Below are 19,403 nucleotides of genomic sequence, written 5' to 3'. Positions count from 1 at the left end.
TATTTTGGGGATTAAGAGTTGAGATATGTTGATCAAATCAATATTACTAGTATATATTTGTACTTATTTTTTATACCCCTTGTCCAGTCTCTCTCTATCCTCTTCTTCACCCCTCCCACCACTGATAACCCTAGTTTCTTCTCTCCCTCTGAAAGAGTAATGGTTACTCTGTTGATTTGTTGCCTAGATGATCTGTCCAATGCTGAGAGGTGTGTTCAGGTCCCCCAATATTCTCATAGAGCAGATGCTTCTTCTGTCACTCTGGGATGGGTTCTGTGGAGAGAGATATCCTCTTTTCTTTTGTCTCTGCTGGTGACTCTCCTTGTGTCAATGTACTCCAGTGGCTGGTGGACCATCTGTGTGGTGGTTGTGATGTCTAGCCACATTCACGGCAGCAGTTGTTACTGTGGTGGCTGTGGTAGGCCACCCACATGGAGGTGATGTTTTTGGCATGCTCCTTGGCACTGGTGGTGTGCCTGGTTGTGGGGGGTATCCAGTCCCTGGCTCAATGTGCCGGGTTCCCAGACAGTCCCTGAGGCGCTGGCGGTGTGCCTGGTTGTGGATGAGGGGGTTCTTTAGTGTGTTTTGCCCTTTTTAATTATGGAGTTTAAAAAAATTGTTTAGGAGCTCTAAACATACTATATGTAGTATGGATGTTAACGTTTTCTGTATATTGCAAATTTAAATTTCCACTCTGTCCTTTGTTCTTGATCTTGAAAACCTTTGTTATGTAGGTGTTTTTAATTTTTAGGATATCAAATATTTTAATCTTTCTTATTTCACCTTGTGCTTAAAAAGGTTCTCCATATTCCAAGATTTAAAAAAGTTATTCCTATACTTTCTCTGGTATTTTCTTTATTTGGGCTTTTATAATTATATTAGAACTCTTTTTGGTTACCAGTGGTAGAAAGTCAATTTGATATAATTTAAGAAAAAACTAGAATGTTATTATCACATAATTCAAATGCTTTTTGGCTGTACCAGGCCTAGCGTCTCCCTTTTAGTGCCCTCTACTATCCTGATTTGAAATTCATTGATAATATAACTGATAAAACATACTTTTAAATATACTTATGCATATATATTATACTGTTCTCCAGCTAATATAAAGGAGAAATAAAAGGAAAGTAATATATAAGAATATTATGTGTTTTATGCTACACTAAACTCTAATATTATGAGTTTTATACTACTTTAAAAAACAGAAAGTTTTTAAAAACAAAATTTTAAAGATAAAAATATTATGTGTTTTAACATATCAGTAGCCATGACTGTTCTGGGATATAAAATGAAAAATCTGATGCTTACCTCTGTGTATGGAATCATTAAGAATGTGGTAGCTACAAATGCAGATGATACAAGAGTATTATATTGACAGTTCGTCCACCACAAGTAGCACTGGTATAGTGTTACGATTTTCCACAATGGTGAAGAACTCTTGGCAAAGTTTGGGGAGGGGGGCAGTATAAACTTTCTTTGACTTTTTACAATAGTTACATTCTTCAAAAATTTAGTATACATATATTAAAACCAAATGGAAGATACTTTGTGGTTATGTGTAGAGTGGAGTTGGGTTTAGTCTAAGTTAATTTGATAGTTTTTCTCAGTTAATTACTAGTTTTCACCAAATGAATATTCAGGCAGGATATTCAAAAATTATGTGTGTTGGAGAAAGTTCTTTGTTGGCTCTAACTGTCCTCCCATTTATTTCAGGGAGTGGGTAGCACTGCTCTTTCCTACCAGGTAAATGTGAATGGTGCCTCTCATTTACTGTGACTAGCAAAACTGCCCTCTCCAATTTCTAAATCACTCCCTACGGGTGATATCGAGAACTCCTGATAGAAGTTAGAAGTCCATGTATGGATCTAGTTGGTCAATATGTGATCTTCACCCTTCTGTCACCCTTCTTCTGTCTTGAATCTGCTTTCTTGTGTTGGCATCATGATTTGATAGCTCTTCTTATGTAAAGTGAAAGATGGCAGTGTTGGCTCCAAGTCTGCAAGAACATTAGTGCATTTATTTATAAAATTAGTGATGAGGATATGTCCATCATCAGCTTTCGTGGAGGGTTTCTGGCCCTGATTAGGTTTTATGCCCATACCCCTGATGGGGGTGAGTATTATTCTTATGTATTTTTTAGTTAAGGATAAAACTTTCTGCTCCCTCCCCATACTCCCACCCCAGTATGAGTATCCAATTATTTGTAGCATAATTTATTGAATAATCCATCTGATTTGTAATGTCACCTCTGTTATATATATATTTTTGTACTCATCTGGCTCTGTCTGAATTCTGTAGATCTTTATTTGTGTGTTCCTGTGCATGTACCATACTGGTTTGTTTGCTATAATTTTATAGTGTGATTTGATACCGAGTAGGGAAAGTTATTATTGTAATTTGTAATTATAATAATATAATTATAGTTTGATTGGAAATGCATTGAATTTATATATAAATTTGAGGACAGTTCGCACTTTTTAATAATATTCAAATTTCTCATTTAGGCCCATGTTTTATGTCTCAATTTGTTTGATTCTTTTTTCTTAACAGGTTTTATATATATATATATATATATATATATATATATATTTTATTTTATTTTATTTTATTTTATTTTTAATTTAATTTATTTTATTTTATTTTTATTTTTATTTTTATTTTTTTAAAATATGACCGGTAAGGGGATCTTAACCCTTGACTTGGTGTTGTCAGCACCACACTCTCTCCCAAGTGAGCCATGGGCTGGCCCAAGAGGTTTTATGTTTTAGAGCAGTTTTAAGTTTACAGAAAAATTTAGAAGGTACAGAGATATTTTTTTGGTCATTCAGTAAAGTTTTATAGTTTCATTTCATTTTTTAACCAATTGCTGGAAAGCTTTTTACATCATCTTGCTACTTAATTGAATTCTCTTATTAGCTGTAATAGTTTTCCATTTTATTCACTTGGATTTTCTAGATTAGTAGTCATATCATGTATAAATATTGATTGTACTTTTCTTTCCTGTGTTTATGCCTCTTATTTTTTCTTACCTGTTGCACTATCAAAACACATAGTAGGCATCCCTGTCCACTTCCTGACTTCAGCGAGAGTGAATTAGTGTTTCTTTGTTAAGTATGTTTGCTTTTGGTTCCCACTGTGTGCACTATTACATTAAGAAAGTTTAGTTTTATTCCTAATTTATTAGAGGCTTTTAATTAAGTATGACTAGTGATTTTATCAAATGCCCTTTGTAGTTCTATCAAAAGGAACTACAGTTTTTCTCCTTTAAACAATAAAGCAATTTTATTAATGAGCAGATTTTCCAGTATTGAGCCAATACTACAAGTTTGAATAAAAACTGCTTTATCAAGGGGCATTAATCTCAGTACACTGTTGGAGTTGATTTGTTTCCAATCTCTTTTTAGGATTTTTACATTCATTCAAAAGGGTCTGTAATTTTCTCGTGTTGTGTTTTTGAGTAAAAACTGCTTTATCAAGGAAAATTAATCTCTTAATACATTATTGGAATTGATTTATTTCCAATCTCTTTTTAGGATTTTTGCATGTATTCAAAAAGGCCTGTAATTTTCTTGTGTTGTCTTTTTCAAGTTTTGATATCAGGATTATGTTAGTTTCGTAAAATGAACTGGGAAAACTTGCTATCTTCTTGTGCTTGGGAGTACTTTAAGTAACATTGGTTTACCTATTCCTTAATCGTTTGATAAAAGTTACCTGTAATTCCATCTGGGCCTGGCATCTTTTGGGGGACCAGATCTATTATAACCTTTTCATTTACTTCTGGGGTTAACAGTCTAGGGTGGTGTTCTGTTCATCTCTGTATTCCCAGCTTCTAGCTTAGTGTCTGTTTTATAGTAGATACTAACATATTTGTTTTGAATGAATGGTTAATTGTAATTATGTTTCTGAGAAGTGTATAGAACATATGAATTAGTAGTAATAATAGCTAAGAGTATGTGCCAGAAGCTAGTCTAAATTCTTTAGTAAGGTATTTGTTTAATCTTTACTATAACCCTATGGAGAAGGTACTGTGAATATCTCCATTTTACAGGAGAAACTGAGGCATGGAGAGGTTAGGCAAATTGCCTTAGGGTATGAATGCTGTTAAATATTGGAGCCAGGATAAAGCAAAAATAAAAATATTTGTATTTGGTGGGATTATAAGTATTTAAAGATACTTTTAAAAATTTCAACAATATCATATAGTCTTCACAATGTTTTTTTAAAGAGTTAACTTTCTCAGAAACTTTCCTTCCAAGGCACCCATATCAGTATATCAGTAAGTATAATTTGAAAGTTTTTACTTCAATTTCTTTTTTGTTCCATGGAAGTGTAAATGAAACATAGCATATCTTTGGGACATATTACTCTACCTGCTTAGCACGTCTGTCAGATTATTCCATATGTTGTTACTGCTTTATAGTAGTTGTCATTATGTCACCCTGTGTTTTGAGAGTACATTCCAATTATATATTTTATAGATTTTTTTAGTGTGGCTTCTTCCTCCTAACAGTTTGTCCTATTGATTTGAGAAGGAGTATAACTTTTTGTTCTGCTTTTCAGGCTTTCAACTTGTGGTTTCCATGGGCTGCATTCAGTCTTCTGTTTATTCTGCTGGTTTCACTGTGGACAGAGTACTTTGTGTTTACAAAATCAGATGTCAGAGATTTGCCTTTGTGGGATTATTAGTGTGTTCCTCACACCAACCTAAGGAGTTCCCCTGAAATGAGATGTATTTCCTTTGGCTTTTTTCATTGGCATGCATAAAACCTTTTTGCTAACATGAAGAAGGGTAAATCTCACATTATTCATTCATTCTGCAGATATTTATTGAGTGTGTCTAAAGTGTGTGTTCTGTCCTTTAATCTGCAGCTTTTAAATGATAGTTTATACAGGTGTAATCAGGTACTGAATACACTAGCTCTTGTTATGTAAACTTAAATGTATCTGACCTGTGCTAGAAGACCAATTTATTAATTTACACTTGGGTGTATTCTTTTTCTGTGACTGGAAAATGCCTCTCTACTTGTTAGCATAGTATCTTTGAATTCCCTAGGTATCAAGAAATCAAAAGCAATCAGATGGTTGTTTGGCGTGTATAGAATCAACAAAAGGAAATTGCATGGTCTTAGGAGAAATTATTCAGATTGTGATAAAGCCTAAGATATTATTCATATTTTACTTTAAAGAATTTTTTTAGTGTGGTAAAATATTTATATTTTTTATTTCTTTTTCTTTGTATTAGATCAACACCAGCACATTCATACTTTCCATACAAGTAATAGAGATTACTACCCATTAATTTGCGCTTACTACATTAAACCCATCTTTATTTTGGTTTGCTGTACTCTTTTGACATTTGTTTTTTTGGGTGGCTATTTAGATTGGTTGTAAGAATGTGGTACTGATAACATCAAGGTCAAAGGTTCTGACCCCTGTACCAACCTGCCAGCTGCCAAAAAAATATTAAAAATTTGAAAAAATAACCTGTAAAAAAATAATTAAAAATAAAATAACATTTGTTTTTTGGTACATTTTAGCCTCCCTCCCTGGGATACAAAGGATTGTCTTTTGATTTTAGCAATGAGCTGTCTCTGAATTGCTTTGCAGGGTATATTACTTCTAAGAATATTTCCTACCTAGAGAATATGTTCTTCTGAAGTTAACCCTAGGTTCTGGGACTGTAGTTTTCTGACCAGTGATCACAGCTCCGATTTTGAGAATTGACTTTTTTTTGGTTAATTTTTTTTCTTCATTTAAAACTATTAGTTTTTCGGTTTGTTTCCCATGGATTAAAAAGACAACATTACCCAGAAATAGCCACAGTTACACCTTGATACACAATCTTGAAGACCTTTTAAAATACGTACATATATATATGATATCTACATCTATGTAATTGAAATGGTATCAGTCGTACTACATATATTTTATAATCTTTTTTATCTTAATAGATTGTATATATCTTTCAGTGTACATCCAGTTGAGGCTCATCTAGGGGTCTCTTAATTCATTTTATGACATTGTGTGTTAGTATGTGCCAGATGCTATATTGGATGTTGGGCATACAGTAGTGAACAAAATAAACAAAAATGACTACCTTGTGGAGCTTAAGTACTAATGGAGAAAGACAAACAGAATAGGGTATTAAGCAGTAGGTAAGTGTTATGGGGAAAAAAGTCAGGGAAATGTTATGGGGGGAAAAAAGGAAGAAATGGAATGTGGGGTGGGGGAGGGAAGAAGTTTCAAAAAGTATAGCCAGCAAAGGCCTTATTGAAAAGGAATTTGAATGGACATAAAGGAAGTGAGGGAATGAGCTAGGAATGTGCCAACAAGGAGAGACCAGTGTGGAGCAGAGTGGGTGAGGGGAGTTATAGGAGATGAGTTCACGGAGAAGTTGATGGGAATGGGGAGGTGGGTATTAGATCACATAGAGCCCAGTTGGCGATTGTGAAGGCTTTTATTCCACTGGAGAATTTAGGTCTAATTTAGGTCTTAAAGTGATCACTGTAACTGCTGTGCTGAGAATAGAATTGGGGGCTGCAAGGGGTAGGGGTAAGGGCAGAAGCAGAGAAACCATTTAGGAGACTGTTACATTAATCTAAGCTAGAGATGCCAGTGGTTAGAGTAGTGAAAAATAGTTTGATTCTACTTATAGTCTTGACAATGGGCATGATGAGATTTGTTGACAGATGGATGTGGGGTGTAATCGAAAGAAAAATTTAAGATCACACCAAGGTTTTTCGCCTGAGCAACGAGAAAAATGGAGCCTCCATCAGCTGACATGGAGAGGAACAAGTTTGGAGAAAAGATTTAAGAATTCATTCAGTTTTGGACATAATAAGTTTGAGATGCATATTATGCGCTCAAGTGAAGATTTTGAGTAGACAGAGGTTTTTGACTGAAGATAAAATTTGGACGTTATGGTCTGTATATGGTGTTAAATTTATAAAGATGGATGAAATTGCCAAAGGAGTCGAGAGAGAAGATAGTAGAGCTCACAAAGTCGATCCCTGGGCCTTCAATGATTAGAAGTTGGGAAGACAAGGAGGAATAAGCCAAGGAGACTGAGAAGGAACAGCCTGGGAAGTAGGAGGAAAACAAGAGAGGGTGTAGCTCTGGAAACTAGGTGAAGACTCTTATCTGGTCTTAGCATGTGACTCCCCGCCCTGCTGCCCCTGAGTCCCTGGGGATTGATTGTTCTCTTCTATGAGTTGCTAAAATTAAATATATATACCACCTTCCTTCTCCCCACACCAGCCCCCTCATTTAGCTTTTATGTATATATTTAAATTGACACATTGTAATTGTACATACAGGATAGAATCTGATATTTTGATACAAATATCAGATGTTGTATAATGATTAGGTCAGGGTAGTCACTGTAATTAATCACCTCATGCATTTTTCATTTCTTTGTGGCAAAAACATTCAAAAACCGCTCTTCTACCTATTATGTAATATAAAAAACTTAACTCTTTTGGTTTCCCCCCCCCAAACTTAGCTGTTAATCATAGTCACCCTACTGTGAAGTAGAACACCAAAAATTATTCCTCCTGTTGAATTATAATTTTGTACCCGTTGGCCAATCTCCCTGTTTCCCCTTAACCCCTCCCTTTCCCTCCCCAGTCTCTGGTAATCACTGTTCTGCTCTCTGTCTCTGTAATATCAACTTAAATTTTTTTTTTAGATTCCACATATGAGTGAGATCATGTGGTATTTGTCTTTTTGTGCCTGGCTTACTTCACTTGACACAATAACCTCCTAGTCCATCCATGTTGCTGCAAATGACAGTATTTCATTCTTTTTCTATGGCCAAATAGTATTCCATTGTGTGTATATACCGCTTTTTTTTTTTTTTTTTTTTTATACCGGTAACGGGATTGCAACCCTCGGCATGGTGTGGTCTGCACCACGCTCAGCCAGTGAGCGCACCGACCATCCCTATGTAGGATCCAAACCGCGGCCTCGGTGCTACCAGCGCTGCACTCTCCCAAGTGAGCCATGGGGCTGGCCCCTATGTACCACATTTTAAAAATCCGTTTGTCTGTTATTGGAAACGTAGGTTGATTCCATATCTTGGCTGTTGTAAATTGTGCTACAATAAACATGGGAGTGCAGATATATCTTCAACATACTGACTTCATTTCCTTTGGGTATATACCCAGTAGTGGGACTGCTGGTGCTATGAATTGATTGAAGTTTGTCCCCCAAAGATCATATATTGGAAGCTTAATTCCCACTGTAACTGTTGAGGGTGGGAAATCCTATGATGGTAATTGAAAGGTGAGGCCTTGAAGAGGTGATTAGATTGTAGGTGATTAGATGCCTTAATGAATGGATTAATAATGGTGGTCAGGGCCTTGGACTTCCAACCTCCAAAACTGTAAGAAATGAAGTTCATTTCTTTATAAACCTAACAACAACAACAACAAAATGGTGGTCAGGGGTGTGGTTCCAACGGCTTTAAAAGGAGAGCACATGAGTTTCTCTTTGCTCTGCCATTTTCTGCCATGTGAGACCCCTGCATTGCTGTAAAGATACCACCAAAGAAGACTCTCACCAGATGTGTTCCCTGGACTTTGGACTTCCTAGTCTTTGAAACTGTAAGCAGCAAATTTCGTTTTCTTACAACGTACTCAGTTCCATGTGTTCTGTTAAAAGCAACAGAAATGGACTAATAGCTGGATCATATGATAGTTATATTTTTAATTTTTTAAGGGACCTCCATGCTGTTTTCCATAATGGCTGTACTAGTTTATACACTTACACCAACAGTATGCAAGTGTTCCCTTTTCTTCACATCCTTAAAAACACTTGTGCTCTTTTGTCTTTTTGATAATAGCCATTCTTTTTATTTGACTGGTAAGGGGATCGCAACCCTCGGCACGGTGTGGTCTGCACCACGCTCAGCCAGTGAGCGCACCGGCCACCCCTATATAGGATCTGAACCTGCGGCCTCGGCGCTACCAGCGTCACACTCTCCCAAGTGAGCCACAGGGCTGGCCCAATAATAGCCATTCTAATTGGAGTGGGGTGGTATCTCATTATGATTTTGATTTGTATTTCCTTGATCATTAGTGATGTTGAGCATTTTTTCATATGCTTGTAGGCCATTTGTATGTCTTCTTTTGTGAAACGTCTGCTAAGATTCTTTGCCCATTTCTCAGTTGGGTTATTCTTTTTTTGGCTGTCAAGTGAAGCTCTTTATATATTTTTGATATTAACCCCTTGTCAGAAGTATAGTTTGCAAGTATTTTCTCCCATTCTGTAAGTTGTCTCTTCGCTTAGTTAAAAGTTTCCTTTGGTGTGCAGAAAACTTTTTAGTGTGATGTAATCCCACTCATCTGTTTTTGGCTTTATTGCTTATGCTTTTGAAGTCTTATTTAAAAAATCCTTGCCCAGCCCCATGTTGTGGTTCATGTCCCCCTGTTTTCTTCTTGTAGTTCATAGTTTGGGGTTTAACATTTAAATCTTTAATCCATTTTGAGTTGATTTTTGTATATGGTGAGAGGTAGGGATCTATTCTCATTCTTCTGCATGTGGATATCCAGTTTTCCCAGCAGCATTTACTGAAGAGAGTCTCTTTTCTCCAGTGTGTATTTTTGTCTAAGATCAGTTGGCTGTGGTGCATGAATTTATTTCTGGGCTTTCTATTCTATTCCATTGGTGTACATCTATTTTTATGCCAATATCATGCAGTTTTGGTTACTATAGCTTTGTAGTATAATTTGAAGTCAGATAGTATGATGCCTCCAGCTTCAGTCATATTTTTCAGGATTCCTTTGGCTATTTGGGATCTATTTTCATTCCATATGAATGTTAGGATTATTTTTTCTGTTTCATTGAAGAATGTCATTGGTATTTTAATAGAGATTGCATTAAATTTATAGATAGTTTTGGGTAGAATATTAATTCTTCCAGTCCATGAACATGGGATCTCTTTCCATTTATTTCTGTTCTTTTCAGTTTCTTTCTTCATAGTTTTATAGTTTTTATTATAGAGGTCTTTCACCTCCTTGATTAAGTTTATTCCTAGATATCTAATTTTTTTGTAGTTATTGTAAAATAAATTATTTTCTTGATTTCTTTTTCAGATAGTTCACTAGTAGAAATGCTACTGAACTTTTGTCATCTTTGTTTTTCGTTTTGGCAACTGACCAGTACAGGTATCCAAACCCTTGACCTTGGTGTTACTATGCAGTGTTCTAACCAACTGAGTGAACTTTTCTATGTTGATTTTGTATTCTGCAACTTTACTGAATTTTTTTATGAGTTCTAACAGTTGGGTTTTTTAAAAAATTGTTTTTATTTGTATATATTTATGGGGTACAGAGTTGATTATCAGTATTTGTGTACAGTATGTGATGATCAAATCAATATTATTAGCATGTTCATTATTACAAATCATAATTACTTTTTGTGTCCCTTACCCAATTACTTCCTCCCCCCACCTTTTTCCACCTCTAGTAACTATAGGTCTGTTCTCTCCTTCTGAAAGTTCAACATTTTATTATGGTCTTCTTTCTTTCTTTGTTTCTTAGCTCCCACTTATGAGTGAGGACATGCGGTATTTCTCTTTCTGTGCCTGGCTTAATTCACTTAATATAATTTTCTCCAAGCTCATCCGTGTTGCTGTGAATGGCAGAATTTCAGAATTAAATTCTTTTTTATGGCTGAGTAGTATTCCATTGTGTATATATACCACATTTTCCTTATCCAGTTGTCTTCTGATGGACATTTAGGTTGGTTCCATATCTTGGCTATTGCAAATAAAGCTGCGATGAACATGGGAGTGCAGGTATTCCTTTGACATGATGATTTCCATTCCTTTGGGTATACACCCAGTAGTGGGATTGCTGGTTTGTATGGTAGTTCTATCTGTAGTTTGAGGAACCTACATACTGTTTTCCATAATGGCTGTACTAATTTACAGTCTCAACTGTAAACAGTGTAGAAGAGTTCCCTTTTCTCCACATCCTTGCCAGCATTTGCTATTCTCTGTTTCTTTGATAATAGCCAGTCTAGCTGGAGTGACATGATATCTCAATGTGGTTTTGATTTGCATTTCCCTTGGAGGAGTCTTTAGGATTTTCTGAACATAAGATCATGTCATCTGCAAACAGGAACAGTTTGACTTCCTCCTTCCTGATTTAGATACCTTGTATTTCTTTCTCTTGTCCAGTTTCTCTGGCTAGTACTTCCAGTGCTATGTTGAATAGAAGTGATAAAAGTGGGCATCTTTGTCTTCTTCCTGAAAAGCTTTCAGCTTTTCCTCATTTAGTATGATGTTAGCTGTGGGTTTGTCATGTATGGCCTTTATTGTATTGAGGTATATACCTTCAAACCTAGTTTGTTAAGAGTTTTTATCATGAAGGAATATTGAATTTAGTCAGATGGTTTTTCTGCGTCAGTTGAAATGATGATATGTTTTTTGTCTTTTTGTTAATGTGGTGTGTCACACTTATTGATTTGCATATATTTAACCACACTTGTATCCCTGGGATAAATCCTACTTGATCATAGTGAATGCTCTTTTTAATATGCTGTTGGATTTGGATTGCTAGTATCTTGTTTAGAATTTTTGCATCTTTGTTCATCAGGGATATTGGCCTGAAATATTCTTTTTCTGTTGTGTCCTTGTACAGTTTTGGAATCAGAGTACTGCCAGCCTCATAAAATGAGTTGTGAAGTATTTACTCCTCTTCAACTTTTTGAAATAATCTGAAGATAATTGGTATTAGTTCTTCTTTAAACGTTTGGTAGAATTCAGCAGTAAAGCCATCAGGTCTTGGGCTTTTCTTTGATGGAAGACTTTGTATCACTGATTCAATTTCCTTACTTGTTGTTATGTTTAGATTTTCTATTCATTAATAATTTAATCTTGGTAGATTGTATTTGTTCAGGAATTTATCCTTTTTTTCTGTTATGTTTGTTGGCATATATATTCATATATATGTCCATGATAGTCTCTTATGATCCTTTTGTATTTCTGTGGTATCAGTTGTAATGTCTCCTCTTTCACTTTTGATTTTATTTATTTGAGTCTTCTCTCTTTTTTTCTTGGTTAGTCTAGCTAAAGGTTTGTCAATTTTGTTAATCTTTTCAGAAAACCAATTCTTCATTTCACTGATCTTTTTTTTTTTTAAAGTTTCTATTTAATTTATTTCTGCTCTGACCTTTATTTTTTCTTTCTTTCTGCCAATTTTTGGTTTAGTTTGTTATTGTTTTTTCTAGATTCTTTAGGGGCATCATCTGGTTGTTTATTAGGAACTTTTTATATATATATAGAGAGAGACATTTATTGCTGTAAACTTTCCTCTTAGAACTGCTTTTGCCATATCCCAAAGGTTTTGGTATAATGTGTTTCCATTCTTGTTTGTCTCAAGGAATTTTTTAATGTTCTTTTTCATTTCTTCATGATGCATTGGTTATTTAGGAGAATGTTGTTTAATATCCATGTATTTGTTAAATTTCTGAAGTTTTTCTGTTGATTTCTAGTTTTATTCCATTTTGGTCAGAAAAGATACTTGATATAATCTCTATCTTTTAAAATTTGTGTAGACTTGTTTTGTGGCCTAATACATGATCTTTCCTGGAGAATGCTCCACGTGCAGTAGAATGTGTATTTTTCAGCTGTTGGATGGAATGTTCTGTAAATGTCTATAAGGTCCATTTGGTCTATGGTACAGTTTTAGTCAGATTTTTTTTGTTTATTTTCTGTCTAGATGGTCTCTATTGTTGAAGGTGGTGTGTTAAAGTCCCCTACTATTATTGAATTGCAATTCATCTCTCCTCTTATGTCCAATAATGTTTGCTTTATGTATCAGGGTGCTTGGTGTTGTGCATATGTATTAACAATTGTTATATCCTTGTGTTGAATTCTTTTCCTGTATCATTATATAATGACCTTCTTTGTCTCTTTTTACAGTTTTTGATTTAAATTCTATCTTATCTGATATAAGTGTGGCTGTTCCCACTTGCTTTTGGTTTTCATTTGCATGAAATATCTTTTTCTAGCCCTTCATTTTCAGTCTGTGTTTGTCTTTGTTAGGTGAGTCTCTTGTAGGCAATATATTGTTGGGTCTTGCTTTTTTAATCTGTTCAGACACTATATATTTTTTTAATTGGAGAGCTTAATCATTTTATATTCAAGGTTATTACTAATATGTAAGAAGTTATTTTGTTAATTGTTTTCTGGCTGTTTTGTAGACCCTTGGATCTTTTCTTTATTGTTTTTTACTTCTGTGGACTGGTGGTTTTCTGTGTTGCTAAGCTTTAGTTTTCTTTCTCTTTCTCATTTCTTTTTTTATGGTTACTTTGGGGCTAACATAAGAGTCTTGTAATTATAACAGACTATTTTAAGCTGATAGCAGCTTATCTTTCGTCATATGAAAATAGTCTAGACTTCTCCTTACCCCACAAATATATTTTTATTGCTGTAATTATGTTTGTATCCATTGTGTCTTCCTTAGCCACTAATTATAGCTGTGTTGTTTTTTCACCATTTTGACTTTAAACCTTCATATTAGAGGATTGGAAGGATTTATTAATTTAGCACCATTACCTCACTGGGTTGTCCTGAGTTTGAATTATGAATTTACCTCTACAGGTGAGTTTTGTACTTTTTCATGTTTTCATGATGGTAATTATTGTCTTTTCATTTCCAGTTGTAGCATTCCCTTAAGCATTTCTTGCATGGCTGGTCTAGTAGTGATGAATTCCCTCAGTTTTTGCTTGTCTGGAAAGGTCTTTATTTCTCCCTTGTTTCTAAATGATAGCTTTACTGGATAAAGTATTCTTGACTGACAGTTTTTTTCTTTCAGCACTTAAGAGTATATCATCCCATTCTCTCCTGGACTGCAAGGTTTCTGTTGAGAATCTGCTGATAGTCTAATGGGGATTCCTTTATGTGTGACCTGGCTCTTTTCTCTTGCAGTTAGAATTCTCTTTGTTTTTGACTTTTGACAGTTTGATTATGATGTGCCTCAGAGAGTATCTTTTTGTGAGTCTATTTGGGGACCTTTGAGCTTCCTGAATTGGAATGTCTATATCTCTCCAAATACTTGTGAAGTTTTCAGCTATTATTTCATTAAATAGTGTTTCTCCATCTTTTCTCCCTCTGGAATACTTACTGTTCAGACATTTGTTTGCTTAATGGTGTCCCATATGTCTTGTAGGCTTTCTTCATTCTTTCTTATTGTTACTTTTTTTCTCTCCCTCTGATTGAGCAGTTTCAAAAGATCTGTTTCCAAGTTCACAGATTCTCTCTTCTGCTTGATCTAGTCTGCTGTTGAAGCTCTCAACTGTATTTTTTATTTCATTCATTGAATTCTTCAGCTCCAAGATTTCTGTTTGGTTCTTTTTTGTATCTAACTCTTTGTTAAGTTTCTCATTCAGATTGGCTGTTTGGTAGTCATTCTGAGCTGTAGAGTCACTGCCTGACTGGTTATCAGGCCAAGTGTGGGCATGCAGCTTTGAGGTTGTTTCTCCCTGGAGATCATGTGCTACCTGACCAGCTTTTGGGCTGAAAGGCTGGAGACAGGTGCGCCTGGGTGTGGGGGAGGGGAGAGGGTCAAGCATCTCTGCAGAGGCCTGTCAGAGGAGTGGATGCCCCTTCCTGACCAGGAGCTGGCATGCACAGGTGCAGCAGTTCCAGGTAGCTCTGTGGAGGCCTGCCAGAGGAGGTGAAGCTACCACCTGATCCTCTGTCAAGCAGGGAGCAGGCATGCACAGGTGCAGCATGGCCTGGTAGCTCCATGGAGGGCTACTGGATCAGCTATTGAGCCTGGAGCAAGCCTGCAAGGGTAAAGCCAGGCCTGGCAGCTTTGTATAAGCCTATCAGGGAAAGGCAAATCCACTGTTCAATTGCTGTCGGTCGGGGAGCCAAGTGTACACTAGTGCAGCAGGGCCTAGCACCTCTGTGGAAGGCCACCAGATCAGCTGTTGAACACAGAACAAGCCTACAGAGGTGTGGTAGCTCTGTATAGACCTTCTATGGGGAGGCAAAGCAGATGTCTGATTGCTGTTGATCAGGGAACAGGTGTACACTGGTGTGGCAGGGCCTGGAAGCTTTTTAGAGGGCTGCTGGTTCAGATGTTGACCCTGGTGCAAGCCTGCAAGGGTGCAACAGGGCCGGCCCAGCAGCTCAGTGGAGGGCTGCAGGGGAAGGCGGAGTTACTGCTAGACTGGCTTTTGGGCCAGCATGGGCACCTATGGGCTCAGTGGGCCAGTAGGTTGTGCAGAGCGGGTGCACACAAACATGTTGGAGCACCACTTATTAGTGGCTTCCCTGCTGAGCAGGTCTGCCTGTTCTCTGGAAGGGGAAAGGGTGTCACATGAGTTCAGACACTGGGGTCTCAGTTAATCTGTTTGGCCTAGGCTCCAGGCAGCCAAAGTCATGATCCTGCCAGTGCTCATATGAATGTGGTGGAATGAAGGTGGGGCCTCAAGATAGAGGGAGTCAATTTTCACCGATCTCAAGGGCAGGACACTCTACCAGTGGGTTCAGTTTCAAGATGGCGCTGTGCCATAGCCACTTAGGTCAGGAGGCTGAGGGTTGCTCTCCTTGGGCTTCTACAATGAGGCTGTGTAGCTGCATAAATTCCCAGCTACTCTCCAAACTGGGTTTGGGGCCTGAGAGGTCTGGAGGACTCTTATGGCAGGAATTGCTGGCATTTGTGCCAGCAGTGGAAATAGCTGGGGTTTTTCCAGGTTACCTTCTTTCTCCCTGACTCTGAGCTGGTCCTTGTGGAGAGACAGCAGGGCAAAAGCAGGTGAAGAGAATTTCCACATCACATGGACCTTTCCATAGAACTGCTTAATATTCACTCTCAGAGCAAATGATCCAAGAGAAATACAAGGAAGAAGACACAGTACCTTTTAACATTGTTTCAGAAATCACAGTTATCACTTCTGCCATATTCTGTTGTTAGAAAGTAAGTCTCTAAGTCCAGCCCACACTGAAGGGAGGATTATCAAATAGTTTTTGGACATATTTTAATACAAACACAAAGGATTCAAAAACTTGAACTATTGAAACAGAGAGTAGAATGGTGGTTACTAGGGACTAGGGTCAAGGTGTGGCTTGGGGAGATATTGGTCAAAGGGTACAAAATTTCAGTTAGGAATAAGTTCAAGAGATTTATTATACAACATAGTGACTGTATTTAATAACAGTGTATTGTATACTTGAAAATTGGTACGAGTAGATTTTAAGTGTTCTTACCATGAAAGAATGATAGTAAGTATGTGAGGTAATGCGTATGTTAACTAGCTTGATTTAGCCATTTCACAGTATATACATTTTTCTAAACATGTTGTATGCCATAAAAATATACAGTTTTTGTTTGTCAATTCAAAAATAAATAGTGGAAAAATATTACACACACACAAAAAAAACCAAACAAAAACAAAGGGAATAGTGTAGTTATTTATTATTGAACTTTAGTAGTAGGGAAAGTCTAATATTGGCTCCTGCTATTGTTATATGGATTAGCTTAATAAAGTAGGAACCAGCAGGGTAAAAGTGCTTATTCAGAATACAGGAGATCTGGGGGAATAATTCCTTCGGGATTTTCCTTTTGCTGAGACATTATCCCAGTATCTCTTTGGGTAACAAAGACCATCTCAGGATAAAGAACTGGGTGCATAAGTCATCTTAAGTGTTCAGAATGACAAATGCCAAGCATGTGTGTGTTTTTGTTATGACCTTCTGAGATGCCCTTAAAATTGAATTATTCTTAACCTTTAAAAAAAAGGTTTCTATAAGAGATATAAAGAAATTGATTGTGTAAAACACATAAAAGTGTAACTATCTTTGGTAAAGGGAGGAGGGCCCAGAATCCCACTGATTTAGCATCTCTTTCAATCCCTCTTGTATTGGTGCCAAAGATCCAAGGAACATAGTTTGAAAACTGCACCATACCATCAGATCCCTTTCTAGCCTAATTCACAAAAATCTGTTAATCTATAAGATAACAGAGCTCAGGAAGACAGCCATAATAGCAGAATAGCACACTGCCAGGCAGCAGACTGATTTCTAGTGCTATCTCTTGTCTTATAGTCAGTGAAAAGCTATTACGGTTTAAGGAAATAGTTGGTGATTAGTCAGCCATGGATATCTGTGTAGTACTTCCATTCGTCTGTTGTCTTATTTAATTTTTTCTCCTCTCACAGAATAATACAACAGATCCTTGCAGGATTCTTTGCAAATCCTGCAATTCCTGGACCCCCACACCCTTTTTCCTGGTAAGTAACTAACTGCTCTCTATCCCTACTCTGCTGGAGTAGCATCATTTTAGGTGCTATAATTTCTGTGCTATGGAGAGAAAGAAAAAGAGCTGCATAGGTGAGTATGTAGATGTGACTGAAACAGCCTGTTAGACTGCCGTTATCTGCTGAGCCTAAACTTAATCAGAAGTTATTTTTTATTGTTCAGGCTCAGGAAGGCCATCCTGGTCCCCCAGGGTGTTTGGTTGCTGGATAAGTTTGAGGCCTTTTATATTCTGGTCTGAGGGTTGTGTTGAATGAGATGGTCCCTACCAGGCTTGGTATCTGATCTGTGGGTTTCCCCTCTAGACCATATGGGAAATTTTATTACTCAAGAATTTCTGAAATTGAAAACATAATGCTTAGCTTTCTTTTTCTAAAGTAAGAGTGTTTGTTAGAAGAAACAAAAGGCTATAATTCAGCATCAGAGTGACACCTATGTATGGGACGGTTAAAGATGGAATTTCTTCTTTTCTGGACAATTGTTTCTAGCCATTTCTAGCTCTGCCCCCAGAAGCCTTCTTTGCTCAGAGGGACCTCAGTCCTTCCATACAATTACCCTATTTTCCAGCCTGTAGTTCATTTAAACATGTTTCATCCAAAGAGTCGACCTCTGTTATCCAGGGTAGTGTAGCAGCAACTCCAAAAAAGAGGTGCTGCCAAGTCCTTTTTGTAGTTGCTCTCAGATGTAATTCAGAGAGACTGTTATGGCTGCTTCCCTGCTTGAAAGCTCCTCCTTGTCCAGGTCCATGGCAGCCTCTTAAAAATGAGGGAAGTCTGCTGTAGATTTTGGCCAGTAATGAAGGGAAAACTCTCCTTAAAAAGCAGCTCCATCTATTTTTAATGTAAGTGGACACAGGAAAGACAAACTTTTCTTAACAGGCAATGAGTCACTTTTTTTGTTCTGGCTTGTCATGTGGTACTTTAGGTAGCTTCACATTCTGTGTTCCAATTAAGTAAAATCCCTAGAGAATAAGAGACTATCTCTGGATAATCTGTTTGACCTTGGAAATACAGAGAAATTCTTTGCCTCTTGATTCTAGAGCACTAGTGACTTTCTAGCTCAGAGAGAGAACAGGATCCCTCTGCCAGTTTTTTCTGTGGTGTAAGGCCTGGTCACACCATCTAATGCTGTCTGTCTCATCTTATGTATAGGAGCGGGATGCTGCACTCCAACCCTGGGGACTATGCCTGGGGTCAGACAGGGCTTGATGCCATTGTAACCCAGGTGAGGAGCTGCCTTTTCAGGGTGTCTGTTCAGTGTGTCTCATGGTTCCACAGGCTTCCTGCTTTCCTTCTGCTACTTTCTGAAATGGCAGTCACTCTGCTTTCTCTAATATTTTGAACTTTTGGGTTTCCATTTTACTAAAGGGATAAATGGTTTACGGGGTTAGCTCAGCATCCATGTACCTCCTAGGTCCAAGGGGCTTTCTAGAAGATAGTTTCACCTCCATAGGAAGAAAAGTCTTTTCCTACAACAAACAGTGTATTTTATCTTTGGCCTCTTGTTCAGTCCTATGAGGATCCTATTAACAAGTACTTCACAAAAAAGGAGGGTCTCCTCACATGTTCAAGCAGGGATTTCTGCTAGATGGAGCAAAGTAGGGGAAGGAAGCAGAGAAAAAGGTATTCCCATGCCATGTATAATTGCTTCCACGTGTTTATGTTCATTTTAATTTGATTGGTTTTTCATTTCCCTTGTGGATTGGAGAATAGAAAGCATGTCATTTATATCCAAGTCTTCTTGTAGGTAGTAATTTGCCTATTTCTTGGCTTACCTTATGCTACTTTCCATACTCCCACCCTTTTCTTCCTTCCTGTGGAATGAAGTTTTTTTAGACTGGTTAAGTATTACTTTTATTGAACTGTAGTTTTTACTCATGACATTGTAGTCCTTTTGCTGCCCCTGAAGTTGCTTTATGCCCAAAGGTGGGCCTTGCAATCATGGGTATGTCTGTAGGCTTCTACGTATGTCACTCTGAAATTGTAAAACAATTATGAGTGTTTCAGCAAGAGGAAAGGGGAAACCCAAGCCTCTCAGAGTCTTGCGGAAGTAAGAGGAACTAACATTTCTAATATCTGCACTGTTTGTTCTCAGCTGGAGCAGCTCCCTCTCCAGGAATATTGAGATGTCT

The 19,403-nt window shown here is 37.2% G+C and overlaps 1 protein-coding gene across 1 annotated transcript in view; it reads left to right on the top strand.

Moving 5' to 3' along the window:
- The window catches only part of RNF115 (ring finger protein 115), a 109,344-nt gene that overhangs the window by 81,102 nt on the left and 8,839 nt on the right, over positions 1–19,403 (top strand). Inside the window, exons 5-6 of the mRNA XM_063103692.1 lie at positions 17,176–17,247; positions 18,424–18,496. Coding sequence (XP_062959762.1) covers positions 17,176–17,247; positions 18,424–18,496 — 145 coding nt within the window. The remainder of the gene's footprint in view (positions 1–17,175; positions 17,248–18,423; positions 18,497–19,403) is intronic.

Source organism: Cynocephalus volans, chromosome 8 (genome assembly GCF_027409185.1).
Source record: "Cynocephalus volans isolate mCynVol1 chromosome 8, mCynVol1.pri, whole genome shotgun sequence".
In the NCBI taxonomy this organism is placed as follows: Eukaryota; Metazoa; Chordata; class Mammalia; order Dermoptera; family Cynocephalidae; genus Cynocephalus; species Cynocephalus volans.
Note: the sequence above shows the minus strand (reverse complement) of the source record. Positions and strands in the feature narration are given on the sequence as shown.